At 46.0% G+C, this 18,294-nt stretch overlaps 1 protein-coding gene across 1 annotated transcript in view; it reads left to right on the top strand.

Moving 5' to 3' along the window:
* Positions 1-391: 391 nt before the first annotated feature.
* LOC119389267 (uncharacterized) overlaps positions 392-18,294 on the top strand; it is a 74,073-nt gene continuing 56,170 nt past the window's right edge. The window contains exons 1-3 of the mRNA XM_049414514.1: positions 392-804; positions 6,491-6,745; positions 8,023-8,538. Of these exons, the coding sequence (XP_049270471.1) occupies positions 428-804; positions 6,491-6,745; positions 8,023-8,538 (1,148 nt within the window). The 5' untranslated portion in view covers positions 392-427. The remainder of the gene's footprint in view (positions 805-6,490; positions 6,746-8,022; positions 8,539-18,294) is intronic.

An 18,294-nucleotide genomic window follows, 5' to 3' on the forward strand; every position in this document is an offset into this window, starting at 1 on the left:
TCATAGCACTCGGACCGAAGATTTTATTATTTATTTATTTCGATTCATTTGCTCACGGACAACGCCCATTTTTTGCTGACAAACAACGACACCGGCGCCGACATTGGAATTCCTGCGAAGCGAGATCTTCAGCGCTATCGCGTTAAAATTGTGGTGAGTCTTAGTCCGAGTGAGCCCTAAGCGAAACGTATACTTCTTGAGCGAGTCTGAGTGAGCTCCACTTATTTCGCCGACCTATGCTTCTATAGATCCCCCAGCCACGTTGATGGTGACGGTGAACCATGGTGGTTATGATGATGTATGTGAAAGAAATGTCAATCATTACAACGGTGACGATCGCAGTTGTATATAGCAACACGTACGGTCCCTTGATTGTCCTTCGCAGAGCGAATGCCGTGACTCGGTGACGCCGTCGCCCCGTCCGGCCATGATGGTGGACGGGCAGACGAGACGACGCACTCCCTCGGCCGAAGGGCCACCGAGGGCTTCTGCCGGCGTTGGCGGCGTGGGCTCGTCCTCGTGCTCCGACTCGGCGGCCGACCACGAGTTGGCCTCCAAGGAGCCGAGCTCGCTCTCGGTGCCGCCGCCCCCGGCGACTCCGGGTGGAGGCGGAGGCGGCGACGTGGGCCAGCCGTGCTCTCCGGCGCCCACGGACTCCGGCACGCCTCCGCCGTCGAGCGCCAACGCCGCAAGCGCCAGCCGCTCACGCTGGCTCAAGCTGCGCACCACGGTCCAGCTGTCTGGAGCCATCAGCCACATCCAGAAGAAGCCGCCGCTCAAGAGAGAGGACTCCTTCCTCAAAAGGTGAAGCTCTAATTTTACAGCGAAGCGGTGTTAAGGCCCGTTCACACCTGCGATTTGCACCGGTCGCGCGTCCATTTGCAACCAGTCGCTTTCCAACTTGGTCGCGCGACCAGTGCTACTCGCAGGTGCGAACGAGCCTTTAGCATACCGTGTGCGGTCGTCGTCGTCGTCGTCGTCGCACTAGTAGTAGTAGTAGTAGTAGTACTAGTAGTAGTAGTAGTAGTAGTAGTAGTAGTAGTAGTAGTAGTAGTAGTAGTAGTAGTAGTAGTAGTAGTGGTAGTAGTAGTCACGCCGCGGTCTCATTACCAGAAGGTGGAGTTAATAAAAAATAAATAAAATGATGATGATGATGATGATGATCATGCTAGTTATGCTAAGTAAACAGCGGTTCCTGGAGAAGGGTGTGAATAAGTAAAGGAACCAATTACCCAGCTAAAATTGGAAAAAAAAAGAACTCTAGAGATTCAAAGTAGGAAACACGAAACTGTAATCAGGCCGAAATATATACGCTAGAACTTAATTGCTTTTGATAGTTTTCATAGGTTTTGTGAAGCTACTAGTACTTGTGGGTGTTGGCTAACAAAATGACTACTACTGGCTAACTGTTGGCTAGTGTTCACTGGCTATTGGTTAATTCCCGCTGATATTGGACGCATTTGGCTGCTTTTGTCTTCTTTTGTCTAATGTCATCTGATGTTAGTCATCCGCTGTGACGGCATCAATACTATCTCCACTCAATATCAGTGCTATGACTCAGTTGTCTACACCTATTTGTTTTGCATTTATTTACGGATGTCTCAGTAAGCTTATCCTGAAAACGACAGAAAATTGGTCTACACTCCAAGAAAAAAAAAGTATGTGTTACTTATTTCGGTGAGTCCCGACTTTCCATGTATATGACTCCCTTTAACGAGACACATTAGCTTCCTTCAAGGTCCAACGACTCTCCGAAAGGAGTATAATAATTCCCGAAGAGTGTTCACGAGTCTCTTGAAAGAGAGTCATGTCAAAGAGAGGCAACTCAGTACACACAAAAATAGTCAATGGGCTCATGTTTTTCCTAGAGTGTAGTTGATCTAGTTGGTCTTGTTGGTAGGGATTTGGGAAGAGAAGACGAGGCGTACAGAAACGGGCGCAAGAGAACACAAACGGCCAACAGAACGCTTTTCGCATACCTTACCTTCTTTTGTGATGACGCGTGCTCCTTATTTTTACATGTACACACTAGAAGCGTACTAATATATAGCGCAAGCATACAAAGGAAAAAGAACGAAGCAGTAAACTTTAAGCGCAAGCTCACGATGTTCTTACCTTTGCTCAGGCGGTGGCATCGGGTATTAGAATTTATGCGTGCACCATCCAGTACAAGAAGTATAGCTCTCTCAGGGTGGGCCTTTACTCGTGCAATCGATGCTTGGAAAACCAGAGCGTTTGGCCTTTGTACGTTTGTTTATCTTTATATACAGGCGCAAGTTTTGAAGTTCGATATCGCCCATATTTCTTTCTGCCTGCCCCGGTACAAAGCACTCTGCCTTTGACGTAAACGAAAGTCCATCGTACGCGTTTGCGTCTCTTTTTTACTTGTTGTGCGCGTGGCACTTCGATTTTCGGGGGGTAGTAGCTTGCGCGTGGGGGCGTACTTCGGTCTTCTTGCATTTGCGTAAGCCCCCCCCCCCCCCCCCCCCTTACTGTGTTTGCGCCTGGAGTTTGTTGCGACTGCGCCTATGACATTCGCATCAAGTGTCGCGCAGGCTACACGCGTTGTTTAGCTTGACGCGGTATAAGAAATCGATGTTTCCGAGCAAGCTGCGTATCCGCGTAAACCTCGTGCTGTAGAATAATGGGAACTCCGTTTTATGATCGTAGTAACACAAACTATGAATTGTAACGAGTGGAACCAAATATTCAGGAAGGTCTCGAAGTTTTATAGTTCATATTATTCATCTTGTAGCCGTTGCTCTGCAGTATTAAGAGATTTTGCAAAATTACCTAGCTTTAAAAATATCAATGTTTCAGAACTTGTATTAGGAATATTATTCATCAATTTTAGTTCTTATTCTTCGACGAGTAACTTTTGAACAAGGCTGTTTCTGTCTTTGTCATTTTCGGAATCGGTTGTGAATTTTTTGGGCAGATGACGTATGCACCTTTGCCAAAACATAGTTTGAAATATTGCCAGACGTTACGGTGATCGCATAAAGGGAACAACACGACAACACAAGGTGCATATACAGGGTGTCCCAGCTATCTTTAGCCAAGGGTTTAAAAATAGAATATTAGAAGCAGGCGAGTGGAATCACTTGCAAATTACTGACAGTTACCTTGTGCACTACAGACAATTTTTTGTTTGGTAATTAACCAATTTGTTAATTAAGATTATTTAATTAAATTGCTAAATATTCACTGTAGGCAAGAAATGCGTCTTGCATAGTTCGAGAGCGTCTTCAGAAACCCCCATGGCATTATTTGCGGTAAAGAAAGTTTCACGTATACCATTTTTTCCAAGCTGCAAAGAAAGCCCGCGAAATACAAAAAGAACCACGTGACTAGCGCATTCGCCCGCCGCGAGAATGCTGCCCTCAGCCATGGTTTGAGCGAACGAAATCAGCTGCGGCCGCGACTCGGCGGCTCCGTTGCGGCGGTAGGCCGATAAGTTGACGGTGGTTTCTCGGCCCGCGCTCGCTACAACTTGCGCAGTCACGCGCGCCAACTGGCTGACGCGGGCCAACAAAAACCGCCGTTGACTTATCGGCCTATCGCTGCAACGGAGCCGGCGAGTCGCGGCCGCAGCTGACTTCGTTCGCTCGAACCACGGCTGAAGGCAGCATTCCCGAGGCGCGCGAACGCGCTAGTCACGCGGTTCTTTTTGTATTTCGCGGGCTTTCTTTGCAGCTTGGAAAAAATGGTATACATGAGACTTTCTTTATCGCAAATAATAGAATTGGGGTTTCTGAAGACGCTCTCGAAGTTTTCAAGCCGCATTTCTTGCCTACAGTTAATATTTAGCAATTTAAATAAATAATTATAATTAACAAATCAGTTAATTAGCAAACAAAATATTGTCTGTAGTGCGCAAGGTGACTGTCAGTAATATGCAAGTGATTCCACTCGCCTGCCTATAATATTGTATTTTTTAACCCTTGGCTAAAGATAGCTGGGACACCCGGTATAAAACAGCAGCTGTGTTATAATACAAAAAAAAACAGATATTTTTAACTCTATTAGTTATGTAGTTCCTGAAAACTGGAGAGTGGCAGTAAAACAGGGTTAGCTTACTGCTCCATATGCAGAGTGAAAAAAATGTTTGCTCGGAATACCCAGAATCTTTTCTTAGTCACTATGCATAATAATGTTGCGCCTGCTTTACATTTTCACTGTATGTTGCCTTTTGGATTATTTAGTCCCGCTTCAGCTCAGCCGACGTGAAACTCATACCCGCCGCATAGATAATGCATTCACCTTATTTCCTTCGATAGACAAGTTTGTGTTATCTAATATAACTTTACTAAGTAGGCAGCGCTGGTGAATGTGAACTACCCTCATATTCAGTCATACTCCTCTGCAAAGTTTAACATTTTTTTCTCGTTATCTTGCTGTGCTAGAAACACATAAGGTTATTGTAGGAAGACGGCAAAGTTGTCCAGCAGTAATTCTTAGTTGTTTTTTTTGTCGCCCTGTACAGCGAGAATAATAAATAAATAAATACAAAAAAAGAAAAACAGGAACACAAATAGCGTAAACCGCGTACAACGGGTTTACACTGCCAGCTTTACATGCACTTCCAGGTTTGCATGCGCAGAAATACGCGATAAAGTGGACGGGAGGACGACCGCCACCGTAGCTCAACTGGTAGAGCGTCGGACGCGTTATCCCAAAAGCTGCAGGTTCAGTCTCTACCGGCGGCAAGTCGTCTTTTCGTCCACTTTAACTTCTTTACATTTATATTACAATTGCCGTATCACAGTTAAGGCCTACAAATAATGTCCCCTATAAGTTCCTAGGCTTCATTCGCTGTTGGTGTCATTAGGTTAACATTAGGTTAGCAAAGAAAACGAGCCCTTGATAAAAAATTCCCCTCCCTTCGGTCGTACACGATCATGTGATTAAGCAACGGCAGCAGACTTGTTTATCGAGGCGGATTCCAGAAGCTCCACCAATGTAGATACACTTTTCTGCGTGCTATGTTATCGGAGATACTGACCTGAATCGTTTTGCTCTGATAGCCAACGATTGTCAAGTCTATCAAAGACTGTCGCAAGTTTGCCTCTAATTATTGTAACGCAACGAAACGTAAGGAAGGTCGTGCGAATGTCTGGTTGCAGCTGCATGTGTCGCAGGCATAGTCGTCAGCCATTACACCGAGGAAGTGCTTACGTGGGCGTTATGTCTCGGTGCACGCCTCTTATGCTTGACGTGAGCGTCTCAGAGAAACGTTGTTTCGCGGGCACCGAGAAACGTTTATAACTCGTGAATGTTTCTGCTGCTTGTTACATCTCTGTTTTGTAAACCTTTTCTGCTGTGTAAACATTGCCGTTGCCTGCGCGTTCATATTGTGGTAAGATTTGTATCAAAGAACTCAAAGATTGTGTATGGCGATTCTTCGCGCGTATGGTCTTTCCTCGATTCTTGTGTTTGTAAGAACATTACGCGGAAAACTGCCACGTCAGAGTATAGAATGCTAGAGTTGAGGCTTGGGTTAGTTGGTTCGTGGATGCAAGAGGAGAGAAAACTGCGCAAAATTCGACGCAACACAAGACAGCGCTGTTGTGGTCCCTTCTTCGTTGTGTGCCGTCGAATTTCTCGCTCTTTTTTCTGCTTTTGCAAAAACAAAGTCGCCATCTCCACACATGAGCACCAACTTCTCCTATTTTAAAACGACCACAGGAGGAAAATTTTAAAGAAAAGACTGCTTTATAGGTTTGAGGTAGAAACCATTCGGGAAAGTCATCCTCAGAAGTCATCGCAGTTGAGAGCGGCGAAAGCGTTTTAAAATTTTTGAAGATGACGAACAAGGCCTGCACAATAGGCTACAGACTACTTGTGTTTATCGCGATAGGCCAGTGAAGTTATGTCTTGTTTTCCTTTCTTTTACAAAGGAGAAAGCCGGGGCTAATGGCTGAAATGCCTGACGAAGGCCTCGACACCCCATGTACAGCCTGACAAAAAAAATCATCTCAGAGAACCTAACAATATCGATACGAAATTGCGTGCACTTGCATGTGTCACAATCGGTGTTATGCAAAACACAACTCACGATGAAGAAAACATTGTTTAGTTTATTTTTGAGGGCATTGAAAGATACGTGAAAATAAACATTTATCGATACTGTATTATTATTTGCATTTACATGAAGATTTAATTTTTGTTTGCTATAGTTAGTACGCGTATTGGGAGCTGGAGGATTTCTTTACGAATGCTATCAGACGCAGGATTGTTTTGAGTCTATAATTTATTATTTATTGCTGTGGAATACCGCATAAGTGAAGGACTTTAACTTTGTGTATATTCTCTTTGTCTTTCTCTCTCTCTTCTTCTCTTTAGACCCCTAACTATCAAACTCTCCAATCTTTTTTCCCCAGTGTAGGGTATCATGCCGATAATTCTGAACGGGTTCATCTCTATCTCTCCTTATTTATTCTTTACTTACTGCGCAAGCTAACCGCGGCAATCGACCATGAAATCACAGGTTTTCGACTCGCCACATCAACGAGCCGCATCGTACGACGGGCAGCGACTCGGCGACCTCTCCGGCGGCCGAGTCTCGGCCTCGCTTCTTCTCCAAGCCCAACTGCGAACGCCTTCTGCTGGGCGTCATCAATCCGGACGAGAACGCGCTCTTCGTCTGGCTCTGGATCCTCACCTGGTGCGTGCTATACAACGCCTGGGCGCTCATCCTCCGACAGACGTTCACCGAGCTGCAGACCTCTTCCGTGCATCTCTGGTACGTGCACGAATGTTTAGACACGCTTGGAGCGTGCGGAAACTCTCTCGTTACAAAAGCGAAAGCCTCGTGTCTTATGAGTCTAGAGACCCTGCTTCCGGCGTGGACAACTCAGAACGGCACGAGCAAAATATAATACCTGACGAAAGGGGCGACAGTAGATGCAATAGTACAATAAAGAGTTACTGCCATTACATAGCTTAACACATAGTAACAAATAAAGAACAATATGATGCAGCACAAAAGTACTTAGAAAGGACTTGCAGGACAGAGAAATGTGATAGCCTCACAAAAAAGGGCATCGGCTTCGCTGTTTCGACGGCTTTCACGCAGTGGAGCTTGCTCAATTTTTTCCATGTGTTTCGTCTGAAAGCTTTTCATACAAAATCGGAAGTTTGCTACGCATCAACCAGTACGCGCTTATACCTTAGTGATGTTTTATATCCGCTTCAATCGTCCTCTCTAGTTTGCACATTGAAATCATCAGAAGAGTGCTCCTACGTTTGTACGGTGCTTCGCCACATAAAGGGTCACATTGCAGAGAAGTGGGTTTAACAAAATTTCCGCGTTAGGTTTTGTCGTTGAACGGGCAATAATTTGTCATTTAAACGCCTTTCGGGGCCCACTGCCCAGCAAGCTTCCTACACAACAACGAAACAGCGCCGACGGTTAATCGTAATAGTGAGCGTAACGTTAGATGATCCCATACAGTTATAGATAGCTAAACGCCTTCAGACTTGGGCCTGTTTTGTGTAATATGCGTTCCACTCGCACATATTAAAGTTGATTGATTGATTGATTGATTGATTGATTGATTGATTGATTGATTGATTGATTGATTGATTGATTGATTGATTGATTGATTGATTGATTGATTCGTTCGTTTACATGTTTATTTATTTAGCGAGTGAGTGAGTGAGTGAGTGAGTGAGTGAGTGAGTGAGTGAGTGAGTGAGTGAGTGAGTGAGTGAGTGAGTGAGTGAGTGAGTGAGTGAGTGAGTGAGTGAGTGAGTGAGTGAGTGAGTGAGTGAGTGAGTGAGTGAGTGAGTGAGTGAGTGAGTGAGTGAGTGAGTGAGTGAGTGAGTGAGTGAGTGAGTGAGTGAGTGAGTGAGTGAGTGAGTGAGTGAGTGAGTGAGTGAGTGAGTGAGTGAGTGAGTGAGTGAGTGAGTGAGTGAGTGAGTGAGTGAGTGAGTGAGTGAGTGAGTGAGTGAGTGAGTGAGTGAGTGAGTGAGAGTGCAGCCCTGCGCTCACTAGGTGGTCAACACGCCTACGCGCAGGTTCGTGGCTGACAGCTTCGCCGACTTGGTGTACCTGCTGGACATCGTGGTGCAGTTCCGCACAGGCTACCTCGAGCAGGGGCTCATGGTGTGCGAGGCCCGCAAGCTGGCGGGCCACTACGTGCGCTCCAAGCCGTTCCTCATGGACCTGCTCGCGCTCACGCCGCTCGACCTGCTCCAGTTCCAGATCGGCATCGCTCCGCTGCTTCGCTTCCCGCGCTTCATCAAGGTGTACCGCTGCTACCGCTTCTACTACATGGTCGAGTCGCGCACCATCTACCCGAACCTGTGGCGCGTCGTCAACCTCATACACATACTGCTGCTGCTGTCGCACTGGTTCGGATGCTTCTACTACATGCTGTCCGAGTTCGAGAACTACGACGGCGACTGGACCTACCACAAGCCGGACTCCCCCGAGTGGAAGGCGCTGGGCCGAAAGTACCTCGCCTCCCTTTACTGGTCCACGCTAACGCTCACCACCATCGGGGACCTGGTCACACCAAGCTCCAATCTGCAGTGCGTATTATTTTAACTCTATATACATACAATATATAATTGTTGGGATGTTACGTCTCCAAGCCGCGATATAATTATGAGGGATGCCGTATAGTGGAGGGCTCCGGAACTTTCGACCACCTGGGCTTCTCTAACGTGCACCCAAACCTAAGCATACGGGCCTGTAGCAATTCCGCCTCCATCGCAATGCGGCCGGCGCGGTCGGGATTCAATCCCGCAACCCTCGGGTCTGCAGTCGGGCACCATAACCATTAGACCACCGCGGCGGGGACTCTGTATACATATGAGACCCCGTACCTGTCCTCTTCACTACCCCTATTTCCTCACCCCTGTGCGGGGTAGCAAACCGTTTCCAATAACCAGGTTCACCTCCTTGCCTTTCCTTTTCATCTCTCTCTCTCTCTCAATCGAAAAACTTTTATCATGTCGGAATTAAGAAATCGCATTACATGTTACAACTTAGTTCGAGTGTCCGCATATTGTTCATAGGTGCAACTAGCGTGCTCACGTCAGAATAGTAGGATAAGTTTTGTGTAGGATAAAGCTATTACTGCGAAAAAGAAAGAGACACGTTGCTTTTATAACCTCCACTTTCGTGTTATAGGCGTGTGGTTTGAAGAGCTCGTTTATTTTTTTTTTACTTTTCGGTAAGTATATTAACTGTAGGTAGAGACAAATTGAGAACGATTAGTTTTACCTCACCGCACAAAAGAAAGCAAATACTTTAGGGTGTGCGCAGTAAGAGGCAATGTCTAAATCCATGCCCCTGCGACGATTGCCTCCGAATAAGTAAAACAGATCTCGAAGTCTATGCTTTCGCCGGCTATAGATGCCACGGAAGTGATTGAAGAGCCTCAGGACGTCATAGCCTTCATAATTTACGCATCGTTTATACCTGAATTTATAAGCTCCTCAAGCATGTTCGGTGAACAAACAGAAATCTTACTGCGTGTTTAAGAAGCTATCCGAAAAACAAAGACTGATCGAGATGACTATCCCTCTCGTCTGAATAGCTGGGCCGTAGCTTTTCTGCTGGGATGGCATCCTACAGTTCCAATAGCGCAAATCCCCACCTTCCAAGTATCTCAGCGCTTAATTACAATTAGAAGAAGATCGGGCCACATGTAGGAAGCATAGGTTATCCTCTTACAGCTCGCCTTTTGTTTGTTTTTTCGCCACGACCCTTGGGCAGCCGTCGATAATCCAATTACAGGAAACGCCTTCCCGCTCTCTTCGACAACAATTACGGTCGCTGGTCGATAATGCTTGAGACGACGACACCTTGTCGCAGATTACCCGCATGCACGTTAATCTTGTTCGGCACTCTCAGATACACGAAAGTGCTTAAGCCGAGCGGGCTTTGGGAAACGAGCCACCTTGATGGCGTTCTAAGGAGCGGAAGTGATTCTTTCAGGGACAGCACCGTATGCTAAGCTTTACCGAGAAGAAGAAAAAAAAAAAAAACGCCAGGCCTGCGCGGAGCGCGCAACACAGTCACAGCGAGAGCTCGAAGAGCGGCCTCTCTAGAGCCCGTTCTGAACGCTCTTGGGAAACTAATACAAGTATACGTAAAAGGTATCCACTACGCCACAAGTAATAATTTTTGCGAAGTAGCCAAGCACCCACTACGCCATTATTCGTCTTTCTGCGGAAAAGCGACGTACTCGCTACACATCTGTAAGGCATTATGTGCACTTTGTTGATGCTGCATGTGACTGATGACGATGAAGAATTATGGTTGAGCACTTTGTAGCGGGTGGGAAGCTTTAAACCACACACTCGTTGCGCAGTTGGCATTGTGTGACGCCTGGTTGTTATTTTACTCTTGTGCCACGCTATATTACACACGTTAACGCGATTCCTTGCCCGAGATGACGCCTCTAAAGTGTCTTTTTGCAAAGAAGTTTTAAGCACCAGCGTGGCTCTCTGGTAGAATACTTGATTGCCATGCAGAGGACCCGGGTTCAAATACCATCCTATCCTGTATATTCTTTATTTATTTCATTCTTTTTTCTTATTTGGCGCGATAGTGGTTACGAACACCGGCGGCGGCGGTGGCGGACAACTACCAAACGGCCGTTGTGATCTGAAAGCAGCTTTCGCTGTAAAATAGACAGCAACTTTGAAAGCAAACAGCTCAAAAGTAAAAGGATACGAGAAGACGCAGGATGCGACGTTCCCGTCATTCCGCTTTCCGAAATTTTTGTTTTCTGCCATCTCAAAGTTCGTGTGAAATCAACTAACCTGGTCGCGTTACCTTTAGCATCTTTTCCCCTCAACCATATTACATTGAGGGAGATGTTCGTTCAGAAAACAGGCCCAGATATGCAAATGCAAATGCAAGTGACGTTGCGCGGTCTTGAACTATTGGCATTGCACTTTTCATGGTTTTTCCATCCGGGTTCAACTTTCCTTTCGCCCCTTCTGCAACGTCGCTGAAGGTTAAATTCCAGAGTATCGCTTTGTTTTCTTTGCAATTAAATCGTCATAGAACTGTGAGGCTAGTATTGCTCATAGCGTGTCTCACAAGGGGGGAAAAGACATCACTTCTTTTTCGTTGTGTGACGGATGATTGATGTATGAATGCACAAAAGGTCCTTAGGCTGCAGGAGTTAAAGCCACAAAACTTCTTAGCGTAATAGTCGCATTGCCTCATTAGGAGAACATTAAATTCTATTCCTACTCGGTCATCATTTCTTACAGTGGCTATAACGAAGACTAAACGAGATCAAAGAAACGACGCCAGCGTACGCTGAATTAAGCGAGTTGGTATTCTTATAGTAAATACTAGGGGTGTGCGAATATTAAATTTTTCGAATACGAATCGAATACGAATATCCACCTTCGAATATCGAATCGAATATCGAATATCAAAGGAAAAATGCCTCCACAGTAACAATATTTTATTTAATGTGTAGCTATTTGAAGAAAAAAAACATTAACAGCCTGACTGGCAACACAACATACACTGCTATCTCCAGAACACGTGCAGGCTAGCACAATGCACATCACAACACTAGCAAATATCACGGCACAATGAAAGTAATGACTAGATGTTATCATGAAGAAATATGAGTTGCTCCATATGATCAGGCAGCAGGCGCTCCCTTCTAACAGAGACACCCCCCCCCCCCTGCCACTGAAAAGGCACGCTCGCTTGGAACAGAAGTGGCTGGTATAGGGAAGTACATGGGGCAAAGCTTTGCCAGACTGGGGTATCTAAAGGTGCCTACAGTCCGCCACCAATCACATGGGTCACTGTCTTTCTTCAGAAGTGGTCCCGCATAGTGAACGAGTGGTAGTGATGCACGTTACGGCCGCATAATATTGAAAATGTACGGTTACATGATCGCCAACAGCGCTGCACGTTGGAGATGCACCAGCAATAAATCATACGTATTGGGGCTCCCGTCGCAGGCAGATATCGTGCCTCCGTGTACTTACGATGTTTATCGCTCCTGTCGGCAACGTTTTTAGCTATATGAACGCAGCAGAAATGTGGAAGACGAGTTATTTTATGCATAATAATCGAATAGCATTTTCGAATGTTTCGAATATTCGAAACTTTTCGAATACACAATTTTAGAATCGAATACGAATATTTCGAATGTAATATTCGACGAATATTCGAAACTTTCGAATATTCGCACACCCCTAGTAAATACCCTATTATATGCTCTAACATTCACAGCGCGCTCTCCTCTCGTTTCTCTTTCTCATTTACTCTTCGTCCTTTGCCTTGTCAAAATGACGCGTCTACTTCTGTCTTCTTGCATTTGATAGGTCTAGTATTACTGCTTGCACTTCTTTATCTTCCATATAGACGTTCCACGTGTGCCTCTTCGCCTATGTGTGATTAACTCTGTCCCGTTGTACTGCGCTTTCCAACTGCCAAGTTCTGGAGTTGCAATTCACGAGGCTGCGCATTTCTGCACAGGCTTTCTCGCATTACGGTGACACTGAGTCTTGCAATTTCTGAGTCTAGCTCACTTCGTGAGCTAAGTGGGACACAGTATAGGTTCGCTCATCCTTAAAGCTAGCACACTCGCAATTCTGATTACATTAATCCTGCAGGCGAAGGCCTTTCGACGATCAACGCCTTTACAAAGTGTGTCCAAAGTCACATGAAATTGGGGTCATTTTGGCGTACTTCAAAAGGGGCATGACCCGCCGCAGTGTTCTAGTCGTTACGCTGCTCGACTGTTGACCCGAAGGTCGCGGGATCGAATCCCAGTCGTGGCGGCTGCATTTTCAATAGAGGCGAAATATCTCCAGGCCCGTGTACCGAGATTTAGGTGCATGTTAAAGAACTCCAGGCGGTCGAAAGTTCCGGAGCCCTCCACTACGACGTCCCTCATAATCATATCGTGGTTTTGCGACGCTAATTCCCAACAATTATTATGTTATCAAAAAGGGCATAGCGACGTCCGTTTTGACGCCGGTCGATTAGGACGGCGCTACAGACCACATTATTTCTACTCTCGCACCCACGTTTAGCGCAGGCATACATAATCTTGACCCCAGCAATCATCAGTCGGCGCGGCTAGTGCTAGGGGCTGCGGACTTCGTTACGCCATAACTGATGACGAACCGACACTCGCGGCCAACGCAGCCAACGTGCAGTAAGGACAGGCCCAGCATTATCATGGTCGCCTGTTCCATCTGATCAGCAGCCCCACCAAAGATGGCTGCCCCCTGCAAGCGATGAAAATTCTGACCTATACCGAACGAAGTGCGTGGTATCGGGCTTCAGACTTTAGGCGTGTCACCGCTAAGAACCATAGGCGCGCGCAGGGTTCTTCGTTAAGGGGGGAGGGGGTGCCACCTTGCTGGTCTTCTCCGAACGCAAACAAGGTACGCAATGGATGCAAGAAGAGATGAAGCGATGATGTGGTTTTCACGTCAGCGGTCTGACACTGGTCCCCAGCTTTCAGGGTATAAAAGTAGGAAGTAAACAGCTCTTGTAATGCAACATCGGGGATCGTCGGCCGCCCTTATCTTAAAAAAAAAAAAACATGAGTTGCGATAACTCTGTACATTAAACGATTACGTGACAGGCCACACTGAGTAACGCTGTGGGGCGGAATTGGCGCCTCTACCCCCCCCCCCCCCTTAAATGATTAGGTGGAGGGGGTGCAGGACTTGCTCCATCCCACCGGCCACGTACACCGTCGCCGATCAGCCCTTGCGGCCCTACTAGCTTTTCTCGAGGATGCCGGCCTAGTCGAACGAATTTTCTAGCCGCTCACCACGGTGACTCGGACGCCCGTTCTCCTGCCCCCCCCACCCCCTCACTGTTTTTTTTTTTCCACTCATACCTTTCTTTTTCTTCTTTTACCATACTCTTTTCACTCTCACTGTCCCTTTAATCCCCAATCCCCCGTGAGTGTATCGGTTGAGGTGTCCTCACTTGAGAGACAGTTATCGTGCACTCCACACCCAATTTCCATTTTCATTTCCTTCTTCCTTTTAAGAATCACCTCCCCCCCCCCTCTCACTCCCCCCTGTGCACACGCCTATGCACACGCATTTACCTGCACTCTTACCATACACGGTGCTATGACAGACGGTCGTGTAGTAGAGGACTCCGAAACGAAGTTGACGATAATGGTGTTCATTACCGCGCACCCAAAGCGATCACGCGCGAGCGTTTCTGCGTTCCGTGCACGTGGAAATGCGTTCGACCGCAGCTCTGGAGTCGGGGCCTGCAGGAGAGACAGCAATCTGGCGCTTAGCAGCAGATTGCCGTAATCACGATCGCTCTCGGAATTAGCCCCTATATGCGTTTCCAATCCCTGGGGTATGTCCCAGCGAGCCTGTGTAATGCATGCATTGATCAAGATCCCGTACCGGTTTGTGTTCGATTACCCCGAGCACTGCGCTACGGCGTATACCTCAATGTACTCTGCGCAGCTTGGGCACGTTAAATACCGCAGTTTTTTTTTTACTTTGATGCTTTCTCGATACCATACTTATTCAGGCGTCTCGTGCGTATTACCATACTTTCGTGATATTTATTTCTTAGGGCTCACTCGGACTCGGACTCACCAAAATTTTCATCAACCGGACTTACTCGCACTCAGACTCACAAAAATATTACTCACCCGGACTCATTCGGACTCACAGCCAGATCTGAGTCTGGGTGAGTTTGAGTGAGCCTTAGTGAGTCTGAGTGAGTCTGGATGAGTCTTAGTGAGTCTGATTGACTCGACTCATGAGTGAGTTTGCCGACCTATGGTTCTGTGTAAATGAAGGCAACAGTTAAGAAACTAAAACGTCTTGTTTATTTTTCTGGAACCAAAGTCACAAAGCCTTTCTTGTGCATTATTTTTTCGTCTTCTAAATGCCAAATGTCTTTCATATTGTTATTCTCAGCGTCAGGATTTGCTGGAATTACCTCCTACCAATAATTCCAGCGTGATATCTCGTTATTACGGTGGGAATTCTTCCTACGTCCTCATCCCGCTCGCTACTTCCTCATCTACTTCAGCCCAAAAAATAAACGCTCGCAGCTAAAGCAATCTCACAAAGTAAATATATTCGTGTGGAAGAAGGGCGGATTCAAGCACTTTCAAAACGTTCAGAATATTTTAAAAGGAAGTCTCCAACGGTGGCGCAGAAGTCGATATCTGCTTCGACGTTCTGGTATCCGTGGAAGCCTCAAAATTACAATCTCACTTTCACATGCTTCAAGATTAGTCTCATATCTTACGGCACGCGGAAAAAAACGTCGGCCAGCCTGTCAACGTGAATAATATTTGTTTTACTGACAATAAGGAAACTTTTAGAAGGGGGGAAACCACCAAACTAACATAAAAGTAGAAAGCGTTTGCGTACCCTCCCCACCGTCCTTTTTTCATTATTTCAAGATAAAGCAGGGTTTCAGCTCTTCCCGAATGAATGATGAGGCGGGTGGCGGAATAATGAAAATAACAACATCGATCGATCAAATCAGTTTCACTTGCTAACACGTTGATAGACAGACATGCAGTTAGGATTCTTCCCGCAGTATTTGACCGTTCTTAACCGGTCTAAACCAGTCTTGGCTAGTTTTGACCTAAGCTGCAGTAAAAACGAACTTTTATGTACAAGACACTCGTGCATCAACTGCGTATTGAACTGGTAGACGGAAGAAAAGGAGGATTTAAAGAAAATTAAGAAAACTAAATTTCGATGCATTTCCAGCGCTCAAACGAAATAGAAAGAAAAAACAAGAAAACATTCAGACACGGAAAAAAGGGACAGTGTCTGCATGTTTGTTTGTTTTTCCTTTTCCGCTTGAGCGCGGGAAATGCATCAAAGTTCAGTATTCCAACTAGCCCAGCAAACTGCTTTAGTTTTAGAAATCTAGGTGAAATTCAAGCACAATGTAAAGCGAAAACCATGTATTTCCATCATCCTTGCTAGCAGTTCATGCTCGGGTTTTCTTTTGCTTGCCCGAAATTACGGCTCAAACGAACGCCTGAACAAGGCATGGAGAAAAGTCCTCGCAGGTTGCTGTCAAATCTGTCACAAGCCAGCTTTTTTTTTTTTTTCCGGCGACCTTATTGGTCGCACCGAGACATTCATTTCGTAATCCGTTTCAATCCTACCCTACCGGTCGCCATGGCTTTTGTCTCTTTTGATTCAGGATTCACACCTCCGCGTTTTCTGTAATCGCCGTCGAGGAATGCTCACGAAATCTCTTTGCCCCCATTCGTTCTTCCTTATATAAGGTGTTCTCCTGAGGGCGCGTCGGTTAGCTAAAGTGACGCTGTCTTACTGCCAAGGGCATTCCGACGATGACGTCACGGGATCGGATCACATTTCGCCGTCTCTATTTTATTTCTCTCTGTCGCACGATGGGAAAAAAAAGCATGCGAAAAGTGCAATAGTGAGGGTTCTTTTTTTTTAGTTTCTTGTGTCATTTGACCATGTCCGTATTGTGCTGCGAATACAGCGGTGCATAGCAAGCACTTCGTGCTCTATCGCACTGCTCATCAGTCTGCTGACATACGACACGAGTACGAACAAAATGAAAAAGAAATCACGCGGGTCATAACGTCAGATCATGGCGCTTTTAGCGAAAACAAGAAAAACAACGCGATAAGTAAAGACCGACAAATAATAATAATAATAATAATAATAATAATAATAATAATAATAATAATAATAATAATAATAATAATAATAATAATAATAATAATAATAATTTGGAAGGTTTTACGGGCTAAAATCACGAAATGATTATGAGGCACGCCTTAGTCTGAGGCTCGGGAAATTTCGACCACCTGACTTTATTTCAACGTGCACCCAAGTCTAAATGCCTCTAGCATTGTCGCCTCCATCGAAAATGCGACCACCGTTGCCGAGATTTGAACCCGCGACGTTTTGGTCAGCAGCCCAGCACCGTCACCACTGTACCTCTTGCGTAGCCTGGGTTGTGGGGGGGAGATAGGTTCAACCCCCTCCCCAAAATTTGTCAATTTTGCATGTGTACGCACACACGCACACATGCAAACGCACGCGCGAACTTACATCATGTATGGTTGAACACCCCCCCCCCCCCTTCCCGAAAAAAATAACTGGGTTGCTAGAAAGATCTAGAAAAAAGGAAAGAAAGACAGGGTGTGAGTTCGAGCTAGGTTGCGTAAGGATGCCAACATACTGAACACTTTTCAGCGACCGCAATTCGGTTGGCATTACCCGGCCATGACTCAAGCGGAACCATCATCGCTTTCCATCTGCATCGCAGCAAATGTCATCTCGCATGCTGCCATACTAACCTGACCGTTCGGTCCCTGCCACGTTTCTCATTTTCGAGTGTCCAGCTGTAGGGCTATATGCGCTTGCGCAATGAACCAAGTCCATTTTTCGCACCCGACAGCTGCGAATGACTCCAGGATCGTTGCGCGGATTGCTACGCGACGCTGTATTCCTCCGCGACAGGTGATGCAACGAAAGGACGCGGTCTGATAATCATGTCGTCATCGTTTTCGTTGGGTCTCTATTGGTGCCACGTGGACGACAGCTCCAGTGCACCTCTGAAAAAAAAGTTTAGGCAGTCTATAAAAACCGCACAAGCTTCATAATAGTAATTGTTGCGGTTTTACGTCCCAAAACCAAGGATATGATTATGAGGAACACCGTAGTGCAGGGCTCCGGATATCATCTGGCACTCTTTAACGTGCACCTAAATTTAAGTACACGGGCGTCAAACATTTCACTTCCACCGAAATGCGGCCGCCTGGGCCGGGATTCGATCCCGCGACCTTTGGGTCAGCAGTCGAGCACCATATCCACTAAAACACCGCTGCAGGTTCGCACCAACTTCTTGTACACCTTTTTATACCATGTCATAAGCTTGCAACTTTTGCATATATTGCATCTAAATACGTTCGGCAGACAAATATTCATCGAATATTTGTCTGTGTCTGTTTAACGTAATTCGTGCATCTTCATGTGGGAGTTCTTTAGACGATCTAGTTGAAAGTCTAGTTAACAAACACGTGACAAAGGGCTGGTTTGTTAAGCATGATCAACTTTCTTTGCTCGAACTACAAGGAAATTACTGCACACTGCGAGGAAAAGGCACACACAGAACGTTTTCTTTGTAGTTTATAGCGCAAAGAAAGCTTGATCATGAAGGTCTAGTTGATTGAAAAAAAGAGTTTTTTGAGACTATAAATTCAAAAGCTTTTGTGCGCAATCCATCAATCAATAATAAAAAAAAAGGTCACGTTAAAGAGCGACGGGCTTTGGTTGGAACAAAAGTAT

This window comes from Rhipicephalus sanguineus, chromosome 4, assembly GCF_013339695.2.
Source record: "Rhipicephalus sanguineus isolate Rsan-2018 chromosome 4, BIME_Rsan_1.4, whole genome shotgun sequence".
NCBI lineage: Eukaryota > Metazoa > Arthropoda > Arachnida > Ixodida > Ixodidae > Rhipicephalus > Rhipicephalus sanguineus.